A 20,521-nucleotide genomic window follows, 5' to 3' on the forward strand; every position below is an offset into this window, starting at 1 on the left:
TCATGGTTCTGCCCTCACTTGGAAGTCTTCTTACCTTCCCAAAGTATGTATCCGCATGTATCTGCACACACATCTCCAAGAGTCCAAGTAAAGCAACAGAAGTTTTACTGAGTTACTTTCATACAGCGTTCAGCAGTGAAAATTTCACCAGTCATGCTTCAAATCACATATGCCAGTGTTGGTAAAAAGGACACATACAACAGAAACTAGGAAAGTCGAAGCAGTACACACACGTCACATTCCCTTTCTCATACTTGGATGCCAACAGTTCCTCTCACTCTCCTTAAGGGCCTTCCACAAATTCATTCTGATAGCCAGTTTCCCAGCCACAAACCTTTACTGCAGCCACACTGTGTCCGCTAGCGATACTTCATTCTTGTGATATTCATTCAGCTTCTACTCAGGGATGCTGTACCTCTGGGGTGTGGGTGGTTTTCTTCTTTACTTCTATGCAAGTTAAACAGGAGAGGAGCCATTATGCTACCACTACAGAACCACGTGTTTCTTCCTAACTCAAATATAGTTCAACCTCCTTCAGCAGTACCAGATGATTTTCCTGTTCAAGTCACATCTTAGGGTAAAACTCTGAAAGCTCAGAACATTCTGAAGTACTTACAAAGTATTTTCTGACTGAATGAACTCAAATGGCTTTACCAAACTTTCAAGTTTTAAGTGAAAAGAAAATAAAATTCACTGCTTTTACCTATACGCTCTTTACACACATTTCCACATTTCTTCAACACTTTAGATGCTCACAAGTAACCAGCTTTTATCAAGGCATCTGAGGCTTTTAGGTATCTTGATCATAAGAACTAGTTAGTTGTGACTTAATTTTATCAGAAAGAACAGTTGTTCTATATTTACATTGGCAGACATATCTGTACTCCTAACTTCACGAAAATTTATTGTCTTGGAGATCTGATGACTGTGTTGCATGGACAACTGTATGCAGCAACAGAGAAAGCACTATTAACTGAAAGATTTGCTCACTAAAATCTGGAATCTAAAAGATATATATATATATGCGTACTACATCATACTGCTTACATGCCAAGAAATGCCTTGAACACCTTACAACAGTTCAGTATTTTAATTTCAAGTCCCCAGTTTGATCAAAACCACCTCTGTGCTACGGAACTATAGCAGCTGCCATTAAGACTATCGTTTCACCCATTCTCATATCCAGAATAATGGAGCCTCAGAATGTCTGTTCCCAACATACTGTACTGACACAGCCCTTGAACAGCATGTTTGGAATTTCACCTTCTAGAAGTTTCAGCAGCAGCCTATGCTGGCTTTACAAATATTTGCATACCACATTCTAAAAGCTTAGACTTCTTCCCAGAAGACATGAAACTCTGATAAGTGTTTGCACCTGTAGATTTTGAATGCCTTGGCAAATCAGTTCCTACAGAAGACTTGTTAGCAGATTGAAACATGTTTTGTGCTTTAAACTCCAGAGAACATAATTTCAACTGCAAAAGTGTTTCCGTGAGTAAGGCACACCAGACAGAGACAATTCCCACATGCTTAATCTTTATTGTGCGAATGTTGTTCAGAGCATTTATTACCCTGTGTAGACACACATTAAAAAAAACAATACACTAACAGTGGCTAGATCGATGGACAACATATTAAATCTTTTCGGTGGTAACTTGTATGCATGCAGTTAACTCCTGTGGCGTACAAATCTTAGCCAGGAGGCCAGCCCAACTGGCGACCACCCAGAACATGGAGGTGTACGTGATAGACAGACTGCCCACCCTCAGGCCCTTCATTCACAACCATCCGGTATCCGTTGGTCAGGCCCAGGTTAGCAGCACACTTCTTGCCAACAATCATTAAATGCCCGAGAAGCTGGAGGAGAAAGAAGAAAAAAAAAAGAAACAAAAACAACCAACAGAAAACACACAAAAAAGGGGAAGGGCAGGAAGGGAAGGAATGAGAGCAGAGAACCAATAAGCCGGTAAGTTAATTCTCAGAAATTCAGCCACTGTTCGTCAAATTGTTGTCTGCCTGCAACTGACACTTTCCAAGAAAAACTAGAAAAACTGGCTATGTGTAATATAGGGGGGAAATAGAACTATTAATCTTTTTCAAGCCAGGCAGTAACAGACAACAAATGTGTCATAGAAGCTTAATTTACTTCATTATTAAAGCCCCCACTACTTCTTCTGAAAACATATATAATTCTGGTGGAAAATAAACTTTATCTTACCATGTAAAGTTTACAAAATCTTTGAGCTTGATGCTTTTAGTTACAAATGAAATATTCAGCACCTCTCAGCTAACTTTCCTTTTCTTCACCTCTGACCTGCTAAAAACCCCCAAGCCCATATTAGAGTAAGTAGTATTGCATGCAAACAATGAAAATAGTCATCAGGATATAAGATAAAAAATAACAATTCATTTTGCATGAAAAATACCGACACAGATATATTTTGCTTTCTCTGGCTAATTTTACTGGAAAACCTTAACTCCATTATCTTTTAAGCTAGAGGACAACCATGAGAGTACCAGAAAACTACTGTGCCTCTTTGAAATGTGAAGAGGAAAAGGGGGACAGCCTAGTACATTATGAAGTAATGAGAAGCACAATTTGGTGTAAAGAAAACCTTTAGAGTACTTACAGATTCATCAGAATCTTCTGCTTCAGACAATCTGACAATTGGCTTCTTCGGAATCACTAAGAAATGTGTTGGAGCTTGGGGTGAAATATCATGGAACGCGAGGCACTGGAGGAACAGGAAACAGATAAAATATAATTTGCTTTGGAGAAAGGAAAGAGTTACAGTAAATCAATATACCCCACTAAATACATACTTCAGCAGATTACCAGATATCCCAAACATAAGCAGAGATGTTAAATTTTCTTGAGTGACATATTATTCTACATCCTTTAATTTCTAAACACAAAACACTACCTACCAAGACCTGCTGAAAAAAAAAAATTCACTGCTTTGTAAAGTACTGTGTAAAAGCTACAGCCTTCTCAGCAAAGCAATATGCAATCAGGTTCAAGGTTTATTATTGCAACACATGCATAACAACTAGTAGAGCTGTTGGCATGCATGCCTATAAAAAGTACATTTTTGCTGCTTTTTTTATTATTAACACCATGTTTAATAAAATAAATAGCAAAGAGTTACTAATCATCTTCCAGTTATGCCTGAATATTTCCCTGGTCAAAGACACCAAGGCAATTCCAAAGATCCTGAAGTTATGTGATTGAGGCCATATTAAAATTCTGTTCTCAACAGCACCAAGTACTTCAGAGTAATGCTTTAACACCAGCTTTGCTTCAGGCATTCTCAAACCTAGAGGAAGGTATCACTTTTGAAATACAAACATCTGTCTGTAGTGACTAGCTGAATCTTGACTAAATACCAAAATCACAACCAATCATACACAGCATGCATCACTCAATATCAAATTAGGAACTGCCAACAGGCAAGAGAAAATGAAGCTGTGTCTCTCTGTACAAATGGCCAGCCACAGAACTGGGACTTGCTATTGGGACCTCGACAAATGTGCAGATGAACAGGAAGTACTCTGCCACCCTAAGTCCAAGGATATCTCTGACTTACCCATCACGTTCAATACCGTAACACCTGGTAGTAATTGGTTATGTCACAGACAGTGTATACGTAAAAACACATACCTAGATTCTTCAAAATGCTTATTTCCCAGTTACTTTTCTTTGTGAATCAATAAAGTTAATTTTCCTTGCAACTATACTGTGTTTTAATTTTGAGAAGAAATGTGGCTTTTGTCAAGAGTAAAGTTGGTGAAAAGCCCAAATTCAACTTGCATCAATTTTTTATGCAACTTATTTTTTATACATCAAATCTATCTAGTTTTAAGGTATCTTTAAGAAGATAATACTCAGTTTTGAATCTCTGATGAACTGCTCATTTCTTCCAAACAGGGAAGGACAGTAAGTATGTAACTGATTAATAAAACTAATTTGCACTCAATTAAATAAATCATACTTAGAGCTGACAATTTTGTAATCAGCTTTTCTATTATATGTAGTCCCACAGAGGCAGAATGCCAATGGCCAAGTTGCGTCAAAGAATGTAAAGAGCAAAACATTGGAAGCAAATAGTTTTCTATGGCACAGAAAGCAGAAGTAGCATTTAGGAAAAAGCACAATCACAGAAATTCATGAGTGCATTGGAAACCAAACTTCATTTCAGGAAATTTAGATTCAAACGGAAAAACAGTGATAAGGCATAATTCCATAAAGACTTTGTACTTTTCAGTATTTCCCTTTCTCTGAAGGTCAATTATTGATTAAAGGCCTTCTTTACTCTTCTCCTTTTAACACTTCCAGCCACCTGTAAAAAGACCTCCATAAGGCAAACAAAATTAATTCAAGATCATCCACCAGTCAATTAGAAATTCTACATTTCTGTATAGTTTGAAGTAAAAATCAAGTGATGCACTGCAGGTAATGACTCTTCCAGAAAATACTCCATACAAATGGCCGCCCAAGTAGGTTATACACTCAGCAAAACCAATGGCCTGATTCTTAATCAAGCAGTGATCAACTTACTCTGCTGCAACCACCGCAGCTGATGAAAAATCTCACAGAGGTTTGACCCGGGTAAAGAAAGAACACACACCTTCACATAAACACAGAGCAGTAACATAAGCACAGCTTTCAGAACATTTCAGTGAACATTTCCAATATTCTTCAGAGCATATGGCAACTGCAACAATTCTCCCATCTATTAAGAAAACACTGTTTCAAGCTATGAATTATTTTTAAGCACATAAATCTGACAAACTGCGTCCTTAGCGAGTCTCTTGTACACTGAGAATAACCCCTTTATTTCAAAAGCAAAAGCTCCTCTTAAGGGAGCTCCAGTATTTCAATCTGAAGAGCGGGGGGAAAAAAGTGCAGGACATCTTATACTAAATACCAGTTAGTTTGCATTTTGGGAATAGCCGCTGCATTTCTTCTAAAGCTGATTATTTAACTCCGGCCCTAACGTGCTGTGGTGCACAGCAATCCCTCTCGGAGGTTCACTGTCAAAGCCCAGCAGGCAGAGCTGCGTAACCTCTGTAAGGCTACGGAGAGGCACATCGGGACCTGCACAAGCAGCCAGCTGGGGTGCTCTGCTCCGAACCCGCAAGAAGGCTGCCTGGAAGTGGTAAAGATTTCACGACTACGTTCCCACACCAGCTGCGAGAACCCTCGACCCTTGGCAAGGAGCCCGACGCAGCTCCAGGGGCGGTGCAGGGAAACGCGGGGGCTCACCGCCCGCCCCGCTACTCTCCCGAGCGCCTCCGCGGCGCCCCCGGCCCCTGCAAAGCCCGCACCTGGTCGTCCTCGTAGATGATGTTGGCGGGGATCTCCTTGCGGATGATCTTCCCGAAGATGGTGTCCCCGCCGGGACTCGCCGCCTGCGCCTTGCTGATCTCGTCAGCCATGGCGGCGGCTCCCGCGCGGCTCCCGCCGGCCCTCAGCCCCGCCTTCCTCCGAGACCACGCCCTCCAGAGCGTTCATTGGGCCAACGCTGGCATCTGGCCGTGCCCGCCCGTCTGATTGGCGATTTCGCCTGTCATTGTCCCGCTGGTCCCCGCCCACGCACTGGCGCGCCCTCGCTGACCCGGGAATCGCGGAGGGATCCGGAGGGAGGAACTATTGCCGGCCCCGCGCAGGGATCAACGCTGCGAAGTGAAACACGACAATGAAAAAGTAGTGCAGTCCCAGCAGAGGCTGTTGTGGGCAGAAGTATTGCTTATCAAATCCAGCCCAAATGCCTGCGTGATTTATTGGGACAAGCTCCTGCGGACTGCACCAGGCTGGGCTGCGTTAGCTTTTCCACCAAAGTTTGCAGGTGTTTGGTGCTCTTGGATCAGGGTCCTGCAGAAGGGCAGTTTGACGTGCCAGCCCTTCTGCACATAAGTAATTTCGTAACTATGAAACAAAATTATCAGTATAGCCAAGCAATAATTCACGGAGGGCAACACAAAGTTACACAGCTGTACATCTAGTTGTAAATGGATTTTTTTAATATATCTATGACACCAGTCATTAAATAGGAGAAATGAAAAAGAAGAGGGGAAAAAACAACACAAACCTTGTGGAGTAACAGCAAAGTTTCATTTTCATGCCGTTTAACAAGACCAAGTATGAGGTCCTGCGCCTGGATCGGGGCCACCCCTGCTATCAACATAGGGCGAGATGGAGAGTAGCCCATGGGAGAAGGACTTGGGGGTGCTGGTGGCTGAGAGGCTGGACATGACCCAGCCATGGGCACTGCCAGCCCAGAAAGCCAAACGTGTCCTGGGCTGCACCCAAAGCAGCGTGGGCAGCAGGGGAGGGAGGGGATTCTGCCCCTCTGCTCTGCTCTGCTGAGAGCCCACCTGGAACCCTGCATCCAGCTCTGGGGTCCCGGCACAGGGAGAACATGGAACTGTGGGAGTGACTCCAGAGGCTACAAAAATGATCAGAGTGACAGAGCACCTTTTCTATGAGGACAGGCTGAGAGAATTGGAATTGTTCAGCTTTGAAAAGAAAAGACTTGAGAATGACCTAATTGCAGTTTTGCAGTACCTGAAGGCAGCCTACAATAAAGATGGAGGGAGATTTTTTACAAGGGCATGTAGTGACAGGACAAGGAGGAAAGTCTTTAAATTGCAAGGGAAGTGTTCAAGCCCAGGCTGGATGGAGCACTGAGCAACCTGGTCTGGTGAAAGGTGTCCCTGCCCATCGCAGGAGCATTGGAACTAGATGACCTTTAATGTCCCTTCCAACCCAGACAATTCTAGATTCTATGATTTTTCTAAACTTCACAAAAAAAAAAAAAAATATTGATTTCCCTGAAGATTTGTCTAGGAGCATATTAATAGAGACATTTATATATAAATATTGCTAAGTGGCTTAAACCGAATATGGTTCCGCAGCCAATTACCTGAACATGTTACAAAAAGAGCATAATTTGTCATATATTTCTGGTAGTAAGTCTGAAATAATTTATCATGAAATACCCTGAAAAAAAAAAAAATCTGATAAAGTACATTAAACAATGAAATTTTATTCTCTTCCTTAGATGGTGTTCTGGATTAAGATATTTTGACATGTATATGTCCTACATATGGTATTGGAGCTTTATGACAATTAAAAGAAGTGCTTCAGGGACAAATTTCTTTGAATTATATTGTTGTCCAACCAAGGTTATTCAGCAAATACATGAACAATGTGGGTGAACACTGATGTGGATTTAGTTAGAAAGTATACTTCTATGTTAAGAGAAGACATAAAGAGACAAGTTTAGAAGTTTCTCCAAAAAAGCAAAACCATTTTTTTTTCATGTAGTTGACTTCAGCACATATTTTTGTCTCACTATGTAAACAGCAACTTTTATTATTTTGAATAAAACAATGAATGAATTAGACCCTCCTTTTAAATACCTAATTTATTCATTCATTCACACCTGCAATAATTATTCTTGGAAATAAATTATGAATAAACATCACTTCTGCTAACAGATCAAGTTTCTTTATGAGTTACATAGTAAAAAATAAGTATTTAATAGGCACTTACAAGTATGCATTAATAATAAAAATATTGAAATTATTGAGTAATAGTTTAATGTTCCCATATTTCAATTAGCGTACAATGTAATTGCTGTGAAATTATTCAATAGATTGTGTTTTGAAGCTAGAGGTCTACCGAGCAGTAAAGCTGATTGCACAGAAAACCCTTATACTGTCTTTATAATGCTGAATGATGTGTTACTGAACCATAAGCTTGTTTGTTTTTCAAGAGAATGGCAGTTCAGTTTTACAGATGTACCCGGCGTGGCCATGATGTGGGCAGGCCAAGGCTGGGTTGGTCTGAGTGTGAGTAAGGCAAGCCAGGGCTGTGGGGAACTTGATGTGAGCAGCCAAGAAAGTGACCTGACTAGAGAGGGGAAATGACTGGAGAATATGCCTGTTGGGTAACACCAGCAGAAAAAAAGCCTGCCAGTTTGGCAGCTGTGATCCTGAGAACCAAGTGTCCTTGAAAAGTGCAACTGGCCTCTTCTAAGTACAGCTGGGTACCTAGAAACTGGAGAGGTCCTGAGATTCTACTGATAAGCTCAGAAACAAGGAATTGTAACTACAACTTTTCTTCTGAAGTGGTGAAAATACAGACTGGGAAAGAAGACAGCACTGCAGATAAGGAAGGATTCCAAACCGCCGTTGGTTGTTCTAACTGCAAGAGCGAGGAAACAATCTGGCAAAATAAAAACTGAATTGAAGATGCATCAAACATCATCATTCATTGGCCATTCTATGAAACTGTGCGACAGCTGTCCAGTTACCCATTTGAAACAATTATAATTTTGTTCAGGAGTAGAACACACTGGTCTTTGTGCCACCCTGGGCGATGATGTGCAGGCCCTGGTAGGGGGTGCTGGGCAGGGAGCAGCCCCTCATCCCCAGTGTGGCTCCCCTTGGAGGGCAGGGGTCCCTGGGCCAGACCACTCCAGTGGAATGGGGAGCCTGTGGGCAGCACTGCCTGCCTGCTATCGACCCCCTTCAGCTCCTCCTGCAGGCAGTGGCAGCCTCCTGCCAGACCTTGGCACACCGAGTCCTGGCACTGTTTGGATAGCCAAGAAGGCCAGTGTGATCCTGGGGTGCATTAGGAAGAGCATTCCCTTCAGTTCAAGGGAGGTGATCCTGCCCCTCTACTGTGCCCTGCTGAGGCACATCTGGAGTGCTGTGTCCAGAGTGCGAGAAAGACACGAAGCTCCTGCAGTGGGTCCAGCGGAGGGCAGTGGAGATGGGACTGGAGCGTCTCTTTTTTGAGGAAAGGCTGTGGGAGCTGGGCCTGATCAGATTCGAGACAGCTGAGGGCACCTCATCAATGTCTGTCAGTATCTGAAGGAAAGGGGTCAGAGGAAGGATCCAAGCTGTTCTCAGCGGTGCCCAGCAACAGGACAAGGGGCAGTGGACAGAAACCGATGTTTCTGAAACAGGAAGTTTCTGTGAACACGAGGAAGAACTTCTTTGCCGTGTGGGTGAGCGGTACAGGAGTAGATTGCCCAGATAATTTGTGGAGTCTTCCGCAGTGGGGATGGAACTGTCTGGACACAATCGTGTGCCGTGTGCTCTGGGATGTCTCTGCCTGAGCAGGGACATTGGACTAGACGAGCCGCTGTGGTCCGTTCCGGGCTGGGCTGGAAGTCCCTTCTGGGAGCCTGTGAAGGCCGCAGCAGCCCCGCCGGCGGCGGCAGCGGGGCAGGGGCACAAAGGCTGCTCGGAACGGCGGTGGCGGCGTCGGGCGGCCCCCGGGGGACAGCATTGGCGGCGGCATCGGCAGCGGCGCAGGAGGGTGCGGCTCGTTCCGCCGGAGCACTTCCGGCGCGGCGCTTCCGGCGGCGGGACGATGCCGGCAGCGGGCGCCATGGGGAGCCGCGGGCAGGCGAGTGACACGCACACGGAGACAAACAGACAGACACACAGAGACACACACACACGCGCGTATGCGGTCCGTGGTGGGAGGTTGCAGCTTTGTAGCTTTTGTAGAGCCAAAAAACATAGACTTTCAGGACAAGAAAGTTAAAAAACTAGGTAACAGAAAGTAGCGGTTTGCACGCAAAGAGCATTGCGGGAAAAGGAAGCGAGGAGATGTGATAAGCAGAGGTTAAAATACATCAAAAGCACGTCTCCTGAGAGTAAGATAGGAAAAAACAAAGACCTAAGAATTAATAAGCCGTTTCATTACTACGGTGTGATTTCCTGTCGGTACCTCGTTCGGAAGTGTCTTGGAGCCCAGTTTTGGAGCAGAGCTCTCTGTTAATGCAGGTGGCTGTAGAGGTCAGAGGTGTCTGTGTTAATACATCTTGATCAAGCTAATACAGCTAATACAGCTTTTCACCACTGTGGCTGGTGTGGTGAAAAGTTTCCAGGAGGGGGTTGCAGAAATTGAACCAGAGAATATCCGTGGTTGGAAGGGAGCCACAAAAATGATGGAGCCCAGCCCCTGGTCTTGCTCGGGACCATCTCCAGGAGTCACACCGTGTGCCTGAGGGAGTTGTGCAAAAGCCTACCTGGACTCTGTCAGGCTGGTGCTGTGACCACTGACCTGGGGAGCCTGTTCAGTGCCCAGCCACCTTTTGGGTGAAGAACCTTCTGATACCCAGCCTGAGTGTCCCCTGTCACTGGATATCAGAGAGGAGATTAGTGCCTGCCCCTCCTTCTCCCCTTGTGAGGAGCCTGTAGACTTCTGTATGCGTAGGAAGATGCCTGAAAATGGCTCATGAATTGTTGAAAATAACCATAAAAATTTCAAGTTTTGCCATACATGTGTTCAGCACAAAACCACATGTAATATGAACCTGCTGTTTGAAAATATGGCAAATATACTGTGGGGTATAAAAATTTTAGGATATTAAAATATCTGCAAAAAAAGAAGTTTATTTGTTGTTTTTTAATTCTGTGGGTTTACTTTCCACAGATTCATCCATCTAGGGAATGGTGCAGTTTTAGGCAACATGGCTCTGTTAATTTTCTGGGTTTTTTCTGAGTTACAGCCCTGTGTTCATTCTGTGTCCTTCTAAAAAATACTTGGAATACTAATCGTGAGATAACAAATTGAGATTAGTATGAAGTACCTGGAATTGTGCCCTCTAGAGGTGCCAAAACATGATAGGAAGTACTAGAAGGAGCTTCAAAAGGCATATTGTTATCAAGATTACGTTTTTCTGGTGCTTGTCAGAGATGCTTTTCAGTCTGTGGCAAACACCAGAAAAGTCTCATAAGGATTTGAGGGTTTCTGTAATTCCTTGCAGTCTGTATGAATGGTCAAGCAAAACCACATGACGGTGAGCTGTGATTTTCCGGGGGTTTGATTTTCATTCATATTCAGGTGTGTCTTCTCTGCATTGTAAATCCCAGCTTTCTGAGTGTTTGCTTTTACTGAAGTGTTCATTTGCTGACCTGGCAGTTGTATTTAAGAGAAGGATTTGGCACTGGTATTGCCACACCACCTGCAGAAGATTTTTATGTGAGAATACTTCAGCCATTTCTTTTTCTATATTTTTCAGTAGCTAGAGAATATGCACTGATGTAACCTTGATAATTCCTTCAAGTAACTTGACTTTTAGAGTTATTCCAGTTCTGTTGGGTTTATTTGTCATTGGCACAATAAATAATGCCTGTGTCCATGTATTTTCAGGATTGTATTTCCATCATGCCAATAGTTATTTAGTACTGTGGTGCCAGCATTTTAGGGTAATTTGAGATATCTAACCTAGCTAAGATTTTGATAACATCACATCTGCTTTGGCTGCAAGTGTTAATCAGGAATTTTTAAGTAAAGCCTCTTATCTATTGATTCTGCATCAAATTCTGTACTGAATGGAAAGAATATTAAATTTAAACCAAAACATTTTCAATTGTAACATGTTCATTTTAACTAACAATCCTGCTAGCAAATAAGTTAATTCTGTTGATGTTGTATTGGCAGGTTTTGAAGCTTTTTAAGTTGTTACATAGAACACGGCAAGAAGTTTTTAAAAATGATACCAAAGCCCTCGAAGGTGAGATACTTGTTTTGTGTGGTGCGTGCTTACCTGTATTTCGTGGAACTTTCTTCTTGGAATACAAAGAAAGATTATGTTAAGAATTATCTTTCTTCAAATTACTTCCATGATTTTCAAGTAATAATTGGGAGAACTTGTGTGTCCATAATCAGATATCCTTTAATTTGAAACAAAAAAATGGTCCTTAGATTCAAGCACCCAACACATATATTGAAAGGGAAACATCTCTTTTTTAGATGTTCCTAATCCTCTTGGGAGATATTTTTCTTTTGCTTCTTTTAACTTCTCTTCAGTCCAGCCAGAGCATGGTTAGCTGTACTAATTAATTCTCTATGTGTGGTTTTTCCTCAAGGGATTAATCCTGCTTTTTTAGTACCTTGTGTATGCAATACAGAATGCTAAATTTGGACTCTTATTTTATTTGTATACCAATCAACTTAAAATGTGACATCATGTGAATTCCATGGAGATCTTACATTGAAATACTTTGATCAGAATGTGCCATAAAGGACTTAAGATTCTTAACTTTGGGGCAGTGACAAATTCAAAATACAGTTTTTGTTCACTCTTTCGTTTTATGTTTACTTTATTTAGCTGCAAGACAAAAGATAAATGAAGAATTCAGAAATAACCGAGATGAGACATCTGAAGAGAAGATTAATGAGGTACTTTATTGCTTTCTGTTGTTTGGGGTTTTCTCCCACTTTATATAAGAATATTTAAAATTTATTTTTTTACTTAAAGGATCTCTTAAACCATTGTAGAGACATTGAGACATCATGAAACCCAGGTTGGTTTAGAAAGACTTCTGCATGGATCTTTGTTTATAAATATATAGATATTGCCAATGGTACTAATACTGTGTTATAAAATCTTGTACATACAAAAATACCCAAATAGAAAGTGTGTTCTGATAGTTCAATGTGATTAGTTTGAAGTTTATAATAAAATTTTATGAGGTAATATTTGAAGTTGAAATTTTCATGTAAATATTTTATGCTTTGCTTATAATACCTGTCTGCACTGTGGTCACTTCAATGTACCTGCTCATTGTTGTTTAGGGAAACAGAAACAAACAGACAAATTAAGCAATCTGCTCAGTTACTATCACAAATGACTCCGCATCTTTGTGGAAGGCAAAAACCAGCAAAATTATTATGATTGGTTGTAGTATAGTATAGTTGTAGCATTTCTTAATTATACTACAGGGATTTTTTTGCTTCGCCTTTCCTTACCATGCATTAAAAGTGGAGCATTGCAGTTAATTCACTAAGTTAGTTACCTTTGCTCAATTGCTGCCTTAACACATTCTGCTGAGTCATTTTTTTTCTGAAAGTTCCTGTGAACTGAATGGGAATTTCTGTGGTTTAGATAATTTTAGCTATTAACTTCCATACAGACTGAATAACTTAGGCCTTGTCATTCAGCCTTTTATCAGACTGTCTTTAGATTGTCACTGGGCACTGGTTAGAAGAAAATGCCTACATCTGTCCCTTGAAGAAATAAAATGTAAACCTTTTCCTCATGCCAGCCACTGAACAGTAATGTAAATAGTTCTGACCTTTTAGTTAGGAGTTCCTGAATTTCAGCTTGTTATCAGCCTCCTGTAATAATACCCAGTGTTTGTGCTGCCACTGTCTGATCAGCTAAGTTATGTGTTCAGGGTTGTTTTTTTTTAATAGATGTACAGGAAAAATATTCGCTGCAGTTCTGGAATCTGTATTTGTTTTCTAGACAACCTACAAATTACACATATGTGACTTTTTATTATGGGTTAGCTGATACTTGATTAGCTGTGTCAGTGAAAGAAATACTAGACTTCCATCCCAGGTACACACTCCTAGAACATCACAGAAGCTGTCATATTTATTACATGTACACACTGAAAAGACTTAGTTGCAGAGGAATTGAGTTTTGTACAGGACTTCAGAATGTTTGAGCGCTTGCTTGCATGAATGTGGTGCTGTTAATGTTCTGCTTTGGACAGAAACTAAAATACGGAGTATTTACCAGCCAGAATAGAAAATTACAGTGTATTCTAATACGATGACAAGTACTCGTATCTGTATGTACTTGTACATGTCAAGCTTGCAGTGACATAAGGAGATCGAGATAATGTCTACAGGATGAGAATGAGAAATGTGGTAGCTGAATCTAATGCACCAGTTTTGTTCAGATGCGGAGTGCACTTATGAAGTTACCTTGGTCATTTCCACTTCCTGTGACTTGTCTTGTTATGTAACAAGTGTCAGACCTACTAGCAGAATTCCCTTAAGGTCAATCTGAAGAGGAAGCTGTGCTTCAGGAGCATGCAGCCTAGCAGGGGGAACTGAAGGGTACCTGCTCCAAGCCCTTAAAAGGGCAGAGCATGAGAAGCAGTGCAGTGTAGATGGCAAGTACTGAGCTCTAGCCTTTGCAAAGATCCACTTCTGTTGGTACATGCCACTTCCTAGTGTGAGCATGTCTTCTGAAATGTCTCACTTGAGCAATTTCATTTATTTCTGACACAGGTATCATGCAAACAAGTATTAGACTTTTCTTAATGGCTCAGCAAACCTAGCAAGGGTGCTGCAGCTTATCCTCTTAGTGTGAGAAGGAATTCTAGGCCTTTTGCCAAATTCTGATGCCTCGGGTAGTCTTTAGGTAGTGCCTTGTTTCTGCAGAGTTCTACTGTGAAACCTCAGTATTCTTAGTTCTTGTCATGTTTTGCCCTTGTTTTTGTCTGCTTATTTCAGGAGCAGTACTGTTGAAAGAATGAGATTGCCCTTTCACTATGAGAAGTTGAATGTTATTGAGGTGTGAGTGAGTGTCTTTGATCATTGGAAACTAGTTAATTGGTTTTGTAGTTGCATTTCACATTATTCATTTGCAGTTTTAATTGGGTACATAGATGTGGGTACTGGTGTATGTTACTGAGCCAGTTTCCCTCACTATGTGCTCTGTGTCAAGGTCACTTACATGTCAATCTGTAAGTTATTCCAGGATCCCCAAGGCAAAAGTAATGTATACATAGTACATAAGTAACTGAGTAGTACAGCCAAATGATTTTATTATTTGAATAGTTGTCTAGTTTGGAAAATATCTCAGAAGCAGTCACATGTAATTCAAATTACTCTCTTGTTCCTCTCTTCTTATTCCCTTTACTAGCTTCTTAAAATAGCTTCAGATGTTGAAGTGATTCTCAGAACTTCTGTTATTCAGGCAGTTCACACAGATTCTGACAAAATAGGTGAGTAAGCCTGCATGCTAAAAAGATACTTAAATATGTTGCAGTTTAGTAAATAAGTACAGAATGTGAAAATAAGGAAGGGAATAGTGAGGCAAGTAGCCTGTCTGTTATTCTCTGGCAAAATTCTTAATCTAAGCTATTTGTTAATGTTGCTACCTAGGACAGGTGGAGGTTTCAAAGGTACAAAGTTTCCATACAAATGTTTTGAAGTATAGAGGCTGGTAAAAAAGAGGCCATGATTACTTTAAATGCTCTTACCTAGCTGTAACTATTAGGAAGGTCAGCAATTAGATAGCTAGTCAGCATGCATGTACAGGCTAGTTAGTCAGCATATGTCTAAAAGCAGTAGCCACAGAACCTATCTGTAGGTGCTTGCTCTACCAACTAGGGAGGGGCTGCCTGAGGAGCATTAGCAAGTGCAGAATATACACTGACCAAAGAAAAGCTTTTTCTTTGAGGATTGAGTGTTCATTTCCAAAAATTTTTTCCAACAATTTCAGTTTCAGGTTATGCTGTGTAAGATTTGTGATACAGTGATTACCTCAATGCAACGACTATCAAATTTTGAAATCCTGATTCCTGGTTTAGAAGTTCTTTTATCTTGCAGTCAAAAAGAGAAGTAGTAGATAGGCTCAGCATACAGCTGCGCAGTAAGAGAATACAGGAAATCTTCAGCTGTGTACATTGTTTCCTTTTACTTCTGTTTAGTGTTGTCTGTAAAGTTTTGTACCAATTTTCAGGTTTAGGTTTGATAAAACATTTAACTTTAAAACAGCAATTATGATCAAGGCCCAAGATAAGTCTGGACCAGTGTCAAGTCTTCCATGGTGATTCCAGGCAGATAACAGTTGAAGAATAGGAGCAGGCAAAGTGAATTTGCACATCTTTCAGCTGTTCACACCTGGCAGCACTTCCTGAGTCAGGGATGTTTTCTGGTTTAATTATCTTCAATGGGCTTCTCTTCAATTACTTTTCATTTTCACCAAGCTGTTCGTGAGTTTTTAAGTCCTTTGTTACCTCCTTTTTGTTCACTTCCCCCATGAAACAGCTCTCAGAAACAACAGGTGAATGCCTGTGATTATTCTTGCTATTCACTACACACTGTGGGCAAGGAGGCATTTATACACACAACGATGGCACAGTCATGTTCTCTCTTTCATTTTCAACTGGATTCCTGGTAATAGTCACTGCTAATTCTAAATTTAAATTTGGCTGCCAAGCATACATATTATGTACTTATTTTTAAAAAACTGTACTCATTAAACTTATTGGAGTGGTCATAATCAGTTTTGAACTTAACACTTACTTTGTGAAGTTAGTATTTTTCTTGACCTGTATGCTTTGCATGTCTCCAGGTGTAATTTTGTCCATCAGTTTACTCAGTCAGGTCTTAAGCGTGTCTTGCTATTTTTCACAGTAAGACATCTTAATGAAATTGTTCAGGATGGTATAATTAAAAACCTTTTCTTCACAGGTTACTTACAAATATGTTGAACAGTGACATGTCAGCAAAAATACCTGTAGAACTCCACGTTTGACGTCACTCAGTGGATGACCTGATCATTTATTGTTCACGTCTTACAGTTTTAACCAGTGACTTATCTCTGCAAGACTTCTGTCATAATAAGGCTGTTGTTTTATTAAAGCATTGACTGAGGGACTTCTGGGAATCCAAACACATTGTGGTAACCTCTGAAGCACCATTCAGAGAACTCCAGCAGAGACTGAGGCAGAACTTCCTTTGCAAAAGCCAAGTGGAGTCACATTCAAATACTAGCTTATATTCTAATGCTGTGCAAGTATGTAGGGATGGGGTTAGGACAGCCAGATGTATCAGCAACAGAAGGAGGAGGAGAGAAAACATGGGCGTGCAGCTGAGTAGGATGGGGACTCGGTAACGAGGACACAGAATAGTCAGTTCTGTGACAATATTGTGGCAGTGACTTTCACTAGGGGCTTTCTTTTCCTGCTGGCCTTCAAAATAGGTGTGACAAGGTAAATATTACAGATTAAATTCCAAGACTTGGGTGAGAGAGCTAAGTCAAATCCAGTATTCATTTTTGAAATTGCTGAAGTAAGCATAATATGACTCAGGCTTGAAAAAAATGCCATTCACCCCCCTGCTAAAAGTTACTGCAAAACTTAATGGCTTCTTAATATCAAAATTTTCGATGCTTGTTAAAGGAGATGGGAAAACATTATTGTAACCAGCCGAAAGTAAAATCTCAGTATGATTTTGTCTTAGGTGGGTATCATGATGCTGCTTACCAGTTCAGATCCTCATTTTAGATACCGGATTTTTTGTTTGTAAATGTAAAAATGCCTTTAGAATTTGAAATAGTATTTTCCATAAGATTATAGTCTTACTGGTTTGAGTTTTTTTTTTTTCTGTTTCAGTACTCATACCCAGGAAAGATCTGCTACAGGACAACACTCCTTACTTAGATAAACCAACAAAAAAACAAGAATCCTGAGGAAATATTGTTACCAGGAAAAAAGAGACTGAAATCAACTCACTGATTTTATTGAGTGCTGGGATATCATCATGCACTTGTTCTGTGGAAGATAGTAATGCTTTCACTGAACTTAAAAATACACTCATGAATTGTGTTACTTCAGCCAGGAATGTTTCTGATTATGACAGCTCTCAGACAGAGATTGTTTCCCTGCAATCCAGAGTTTTTCAAAGCTATTTAAAAATTAAATAGAGTACTTAATACTGACAATATTTATTTTTAAGTTTATTGTCAATCATAAGCTTCTTTGAAGTAATGAAAAATCATCTTGTGGCATATAATGTTAAATTTATTCTTTGCACCGAAAGCATGATTTCTGAAGTTGTCATTAATTGTACACTAGTATACTGTGATGCTTGACAGAGTTCTTAAAGGTTTGTCTGAATAAATTATTTGTGTTTTTCAGATGGGAGAGCATGTCTATTGTTTTTCTTGCACACACTCTGGAATGAGCAGGAATGTTAGGGTTTGAGTTCTCAGATGACAGCACAAGAGAACCCAGACACAACGTAACCTAAGTGTTATAAATGAAAATTGCGAGTCAGCCAATTTTAATAAAAATATGAAAAATAAAATTTATTTCGCGACTGTAATAACAGTCCGATAGCCACCACCAAAAACGGACAGCGTATCACCCCCGGTCGATGATACGGGTGAACGAGAGGAAAGCACCCCCTCACTGGTGCCTTGACCTCCCCGTCCACACCAACTGCTTCGAGGTAGCAGTTCTTATACAGTTTATTTCGCCAGCGGCAGAAAGTCTTTGTTTCTTTCGGAGTTCTTCATATTCATGTTGGTTTCTTTCTCTGGCTTGGGCTGCACAAAGCCTTCGTCTGGGAATAGAACGATGCACTTCCCTGGTTCCCGGAATCTGGCATTCGGATTCAGGGTGATGATGATCCTGGCCCCCCCTCAGATAGGCATCTTGTCTGGGCCATCAGCACCTGGCGTCTTTCTTTGGGCGTAGGTGCTGTTGAATGCTCATCCTTGGTGCAGCTGGAGTCCTCTTTGGATGCAAATGCCGTGATATCCATCTGCTGTGGGTCATCTGGCCAAGAATTCCCAACCTGAAGGAAAAAGGGATTCTTCCCCCCCCTTCCACAGTTTATTTCATACACTTAATATTTTGTACAGCGTTTATTTCCACGAATTACTAATTACATTCCTAACACTAAGGATGTTGGTTTAGATCATATGGTTTATGAATTTGTGGTTTGTGTTTTAACTTGTAATCATTGAGTGACTGAGGCATTTTCCAAAGAAAAGAGCCTTGCTGTTTCATTGCAAGTAAACTTGCCTAGAGTGAATATATAAAAAGTGTGATTAGTAAGCCCTAATAATTTGCATTTTTTTAAGGATACTTCCTTGGTTCTTGGGGAATTCATTGCAATGATCTGTTCACTTCAATTTTAATTGGAGGGGGAGGTACAACTGCAGTGATACATAGAATCTTTTCTTCATGAAATTGAGGCCAGGCGCCACCCTAGGATCTAAGTACCTCACACAGGAGTGAGGCAGTCTGACAATATGTATCACCTTATGAGTCCTGCTGTATCTGTTATCTCAGTCTCCAAGACGTCAGAATTGCCTATCTGTGTGTGTACTGATTTGGCTTGACTGGCTGAATTAACCAGAAAACTCGTGCCTTCATCCAGTCTCTTTTTCTCACAAAGCATGTCAGTATGACAAATACTCCTTTCTTTAAAACTCTTGCCTCTGGCTGCAATGGCCAGGGCGGCCAGCAGGAAATACAGCTGTCAGTAACTCTCTTTGAATTGCACTGATATACTCCCTGCGCTGTAGCTAAAAGACACCAGGCACATGACGGGAGATAGAATTAAATGACTGCAGTTCTTGCCATTTTTTGTATTCTAGTGGCTCCACTACAAAACAAATGTCTCTGTCTGTAGAGGATGTCCTCTTCCAGGCCCCTGGTATTAACTTCCCTAGGAACTATATCCTATGTCTGGTTTCCCATCCTTCTGCAGCCTGCCTATGTTGACTTTTTTTTTTTTTTTTTTTTCCTATAATGGGCATAAAAGAATCATATGCCAGAAAGAGAAAATACAAGGTAGTCACAACTACCTTGTAAAGAGAAAGGAGAGCATTGTCAGGTGAAATTACTAACTTTTAAACAGAAGTAATTAAACGGGGGTCTGGCAAGACTGGGAAATTGTATAAACATTAAGGTGGACATCCCATGGCATGTTGGAACTGGGGGGAATTCACCTCTCATAGCCACTGCCTTAGGCTGTGGGTATAGCCTTAGAGACTTTATCCTTCAATTTGATTTTATAGAACTGATGCCTGGTAAGTTTTCACTCTTTCACTACAGATGTAAAAGAGTATTGCCCATTACCATGCAAAATAGGTAGTAAAAGACTTCAGTGATGTCAACGGTAAATGGTGGTCTTCTATATGCTCTTTGAGGAAGCCACAAGTGGAGAAATTTTTCATGTGACTATTGCTTTGGTATGGTTCTGCTGTCATGTGTTCCAGGGTTTTATTTTTTAGTAAGAATACATCAGTGGAAATACAGTAGGGAAGTGTCAACTTACAGGATCAGGATTGCGATTCAACGGGCATTTGTGTCTTTCATCTTACATATGTCTTGAATACTCATAATAAAAATACAGAATGAGTCACTTGAATAACATACGCAACTGGTGAAAATAAAGTACCTTGTAAAAATAGTTGGTACAGTTTATTGGTCTTCAGAATGATTGTTCTTACACTCCTCTGCAGTATATTTATGGTGTGTGCATTAACATTCCATATTCCTGCTGTCCTTGTGCATTCCTGGCAGCAAAGACAAACCAAATTCTGCAGTGTTAAGATGAAGAAAATGAAGATGATACAAAAAAGGCTATTGACATAAGAGCTGACAGGCCTATTCCTTGCTCTTATTCAATGTGATCTTAAATAGGAGTCCAGGAAGTATCTAGACCAGGGTAAATGGGAATCCAAATATGATACTGAGCCTAAAAGTATCTCAGACTTGGTTGTTGTCTGGGCCCAATAGGTGTTTGCTTTCTTCAAATCTTGAAAGAATCTCAAACCTGCTTAATGAGCAGCTGCTTATTAAGGTAATTAAAGGCTTCTTCGTGCTAGTTGATCATAGTGACTATTCCTCTTCCCCTTACTTCATGCTTACCTGTTGGTTTGCATTCCAGAATCCAGCCATCACCCCAGTTTTCATTTCCCTTTTTAATTTCACTCTGGGTATGAAT

The 20,521-nt window shown here is 40.8% G+C and overlaps 2 protein-coding genes across 2 annotated transcripts; one reads left to right on the forward strand and one right to left on the reverse strand.

Moving 5' to 3' along the window:
* Nucleotides 1-1,519: 1,519 nt before the first annotated feature.
* On the reverse strand, nt 1,520-5,498 carry HINT1 (histidine triad nucleotide binding protein 1). The gene is made up of 3 exons (XM_041399624.1): nt 5,329-5,498; nt 2,631-2,735; nt 1,520-1,857 (listed from the first exon to the last, which is right to left on the reverse strand). The coding sequence occupies exons 1-3, from the start codon at nt 5,437-5,439 to the stop codon at nt 1,693-1,695; spliced, it is 381 nt and encodes a 126-aa protein (XP_041255558.1). The 5' UTR covers nt 5,440-5,498; the 3' UTR covers nt 1,520-1,692.
* Nucleotides 5,499-9,357: 3,859 nt separating this feature from the next.
* LYRM7 (LYR motif containing 7) lies at nt 9,358-17,698 on the forward strand. The gene is made up of 5 exons (XM_041399620.1): nt 9,358-9,424; nt 11,471-11,543; nt 12,141-12,211; nt 14,694-14,775; nt 17,173-17,698. Exons 1-5 carry the CDS (start codon nt 9,389-9,391, stop codon nt 17,247-17,249), a joined length of 339 nt encoding a protein of 112 aa, XP_041255554.1. The 5' UTR covers nt 9,358-9,388; the 3' UTR covers nt 17,250-17,698.
* The last annotated feature ends 2,823 nt before the right edge of the window (nt 17,699-20,521 follow it).

Source organism: Onychostruthus taczanowskii, unplaced genomic scaffold (genome assembly GCF_017590055.1).
Source record: "Onychostruthus taczanowskii isolate IOZ18803 unplaced genomic scaffold, ASM1759005v1 scaffold167, whole genome shotgun sequence".
NCBI classification, from domain to species: Eukaryota; Metazoa; Chordata; class Aves; order Passeriformes; family Passeridae; genus Onychostruthus; species Onychostruthus taczanowskii.

Coding starts and splice junctions, on each gene's coding strand:
- LYRM7 (XM_041399620.1), top strand. CDS start 9,389: ATGCCGGCAGCGGGCGCCATGGGGAGCCGCGGGCAG. Junction 9,425..11,470: donor CCATGGGGAGCCGCGGGCAG/GCGAGTGACACG, acceptor TTGTATTGGCAG/GTTTTGAAGCTTTTTAAGTT. Junction 11,544..12,140: donor TGATACCAAAGCCCTCGAAG/GTGAGATACTTG, acceptor TACTTTATTTAG/CTGCAAGACAAAAGATAAAT.
- HINT1 (XM_041399624.1), bottom strand. CDS start 5,439: ATGGCTGACGAGATCAGCAAGGCGCAGGCGGCGAGTCCCGGCGGGGAC. Junction 2,736..5,328: donor TCATCTACGAGGACGACCAG/GTGCGGGCTTTG, acceptor CTGTTCCTCCAG/TGCCTCGCGTTCCATGATAT. Junction 1,858..2,630: donor CAGAAGATTCTGATGAATCT/GTAAGTACTCTA, acceptor TTTCTCCTCCAG/CTTCTCGGGCATTTAATGAT.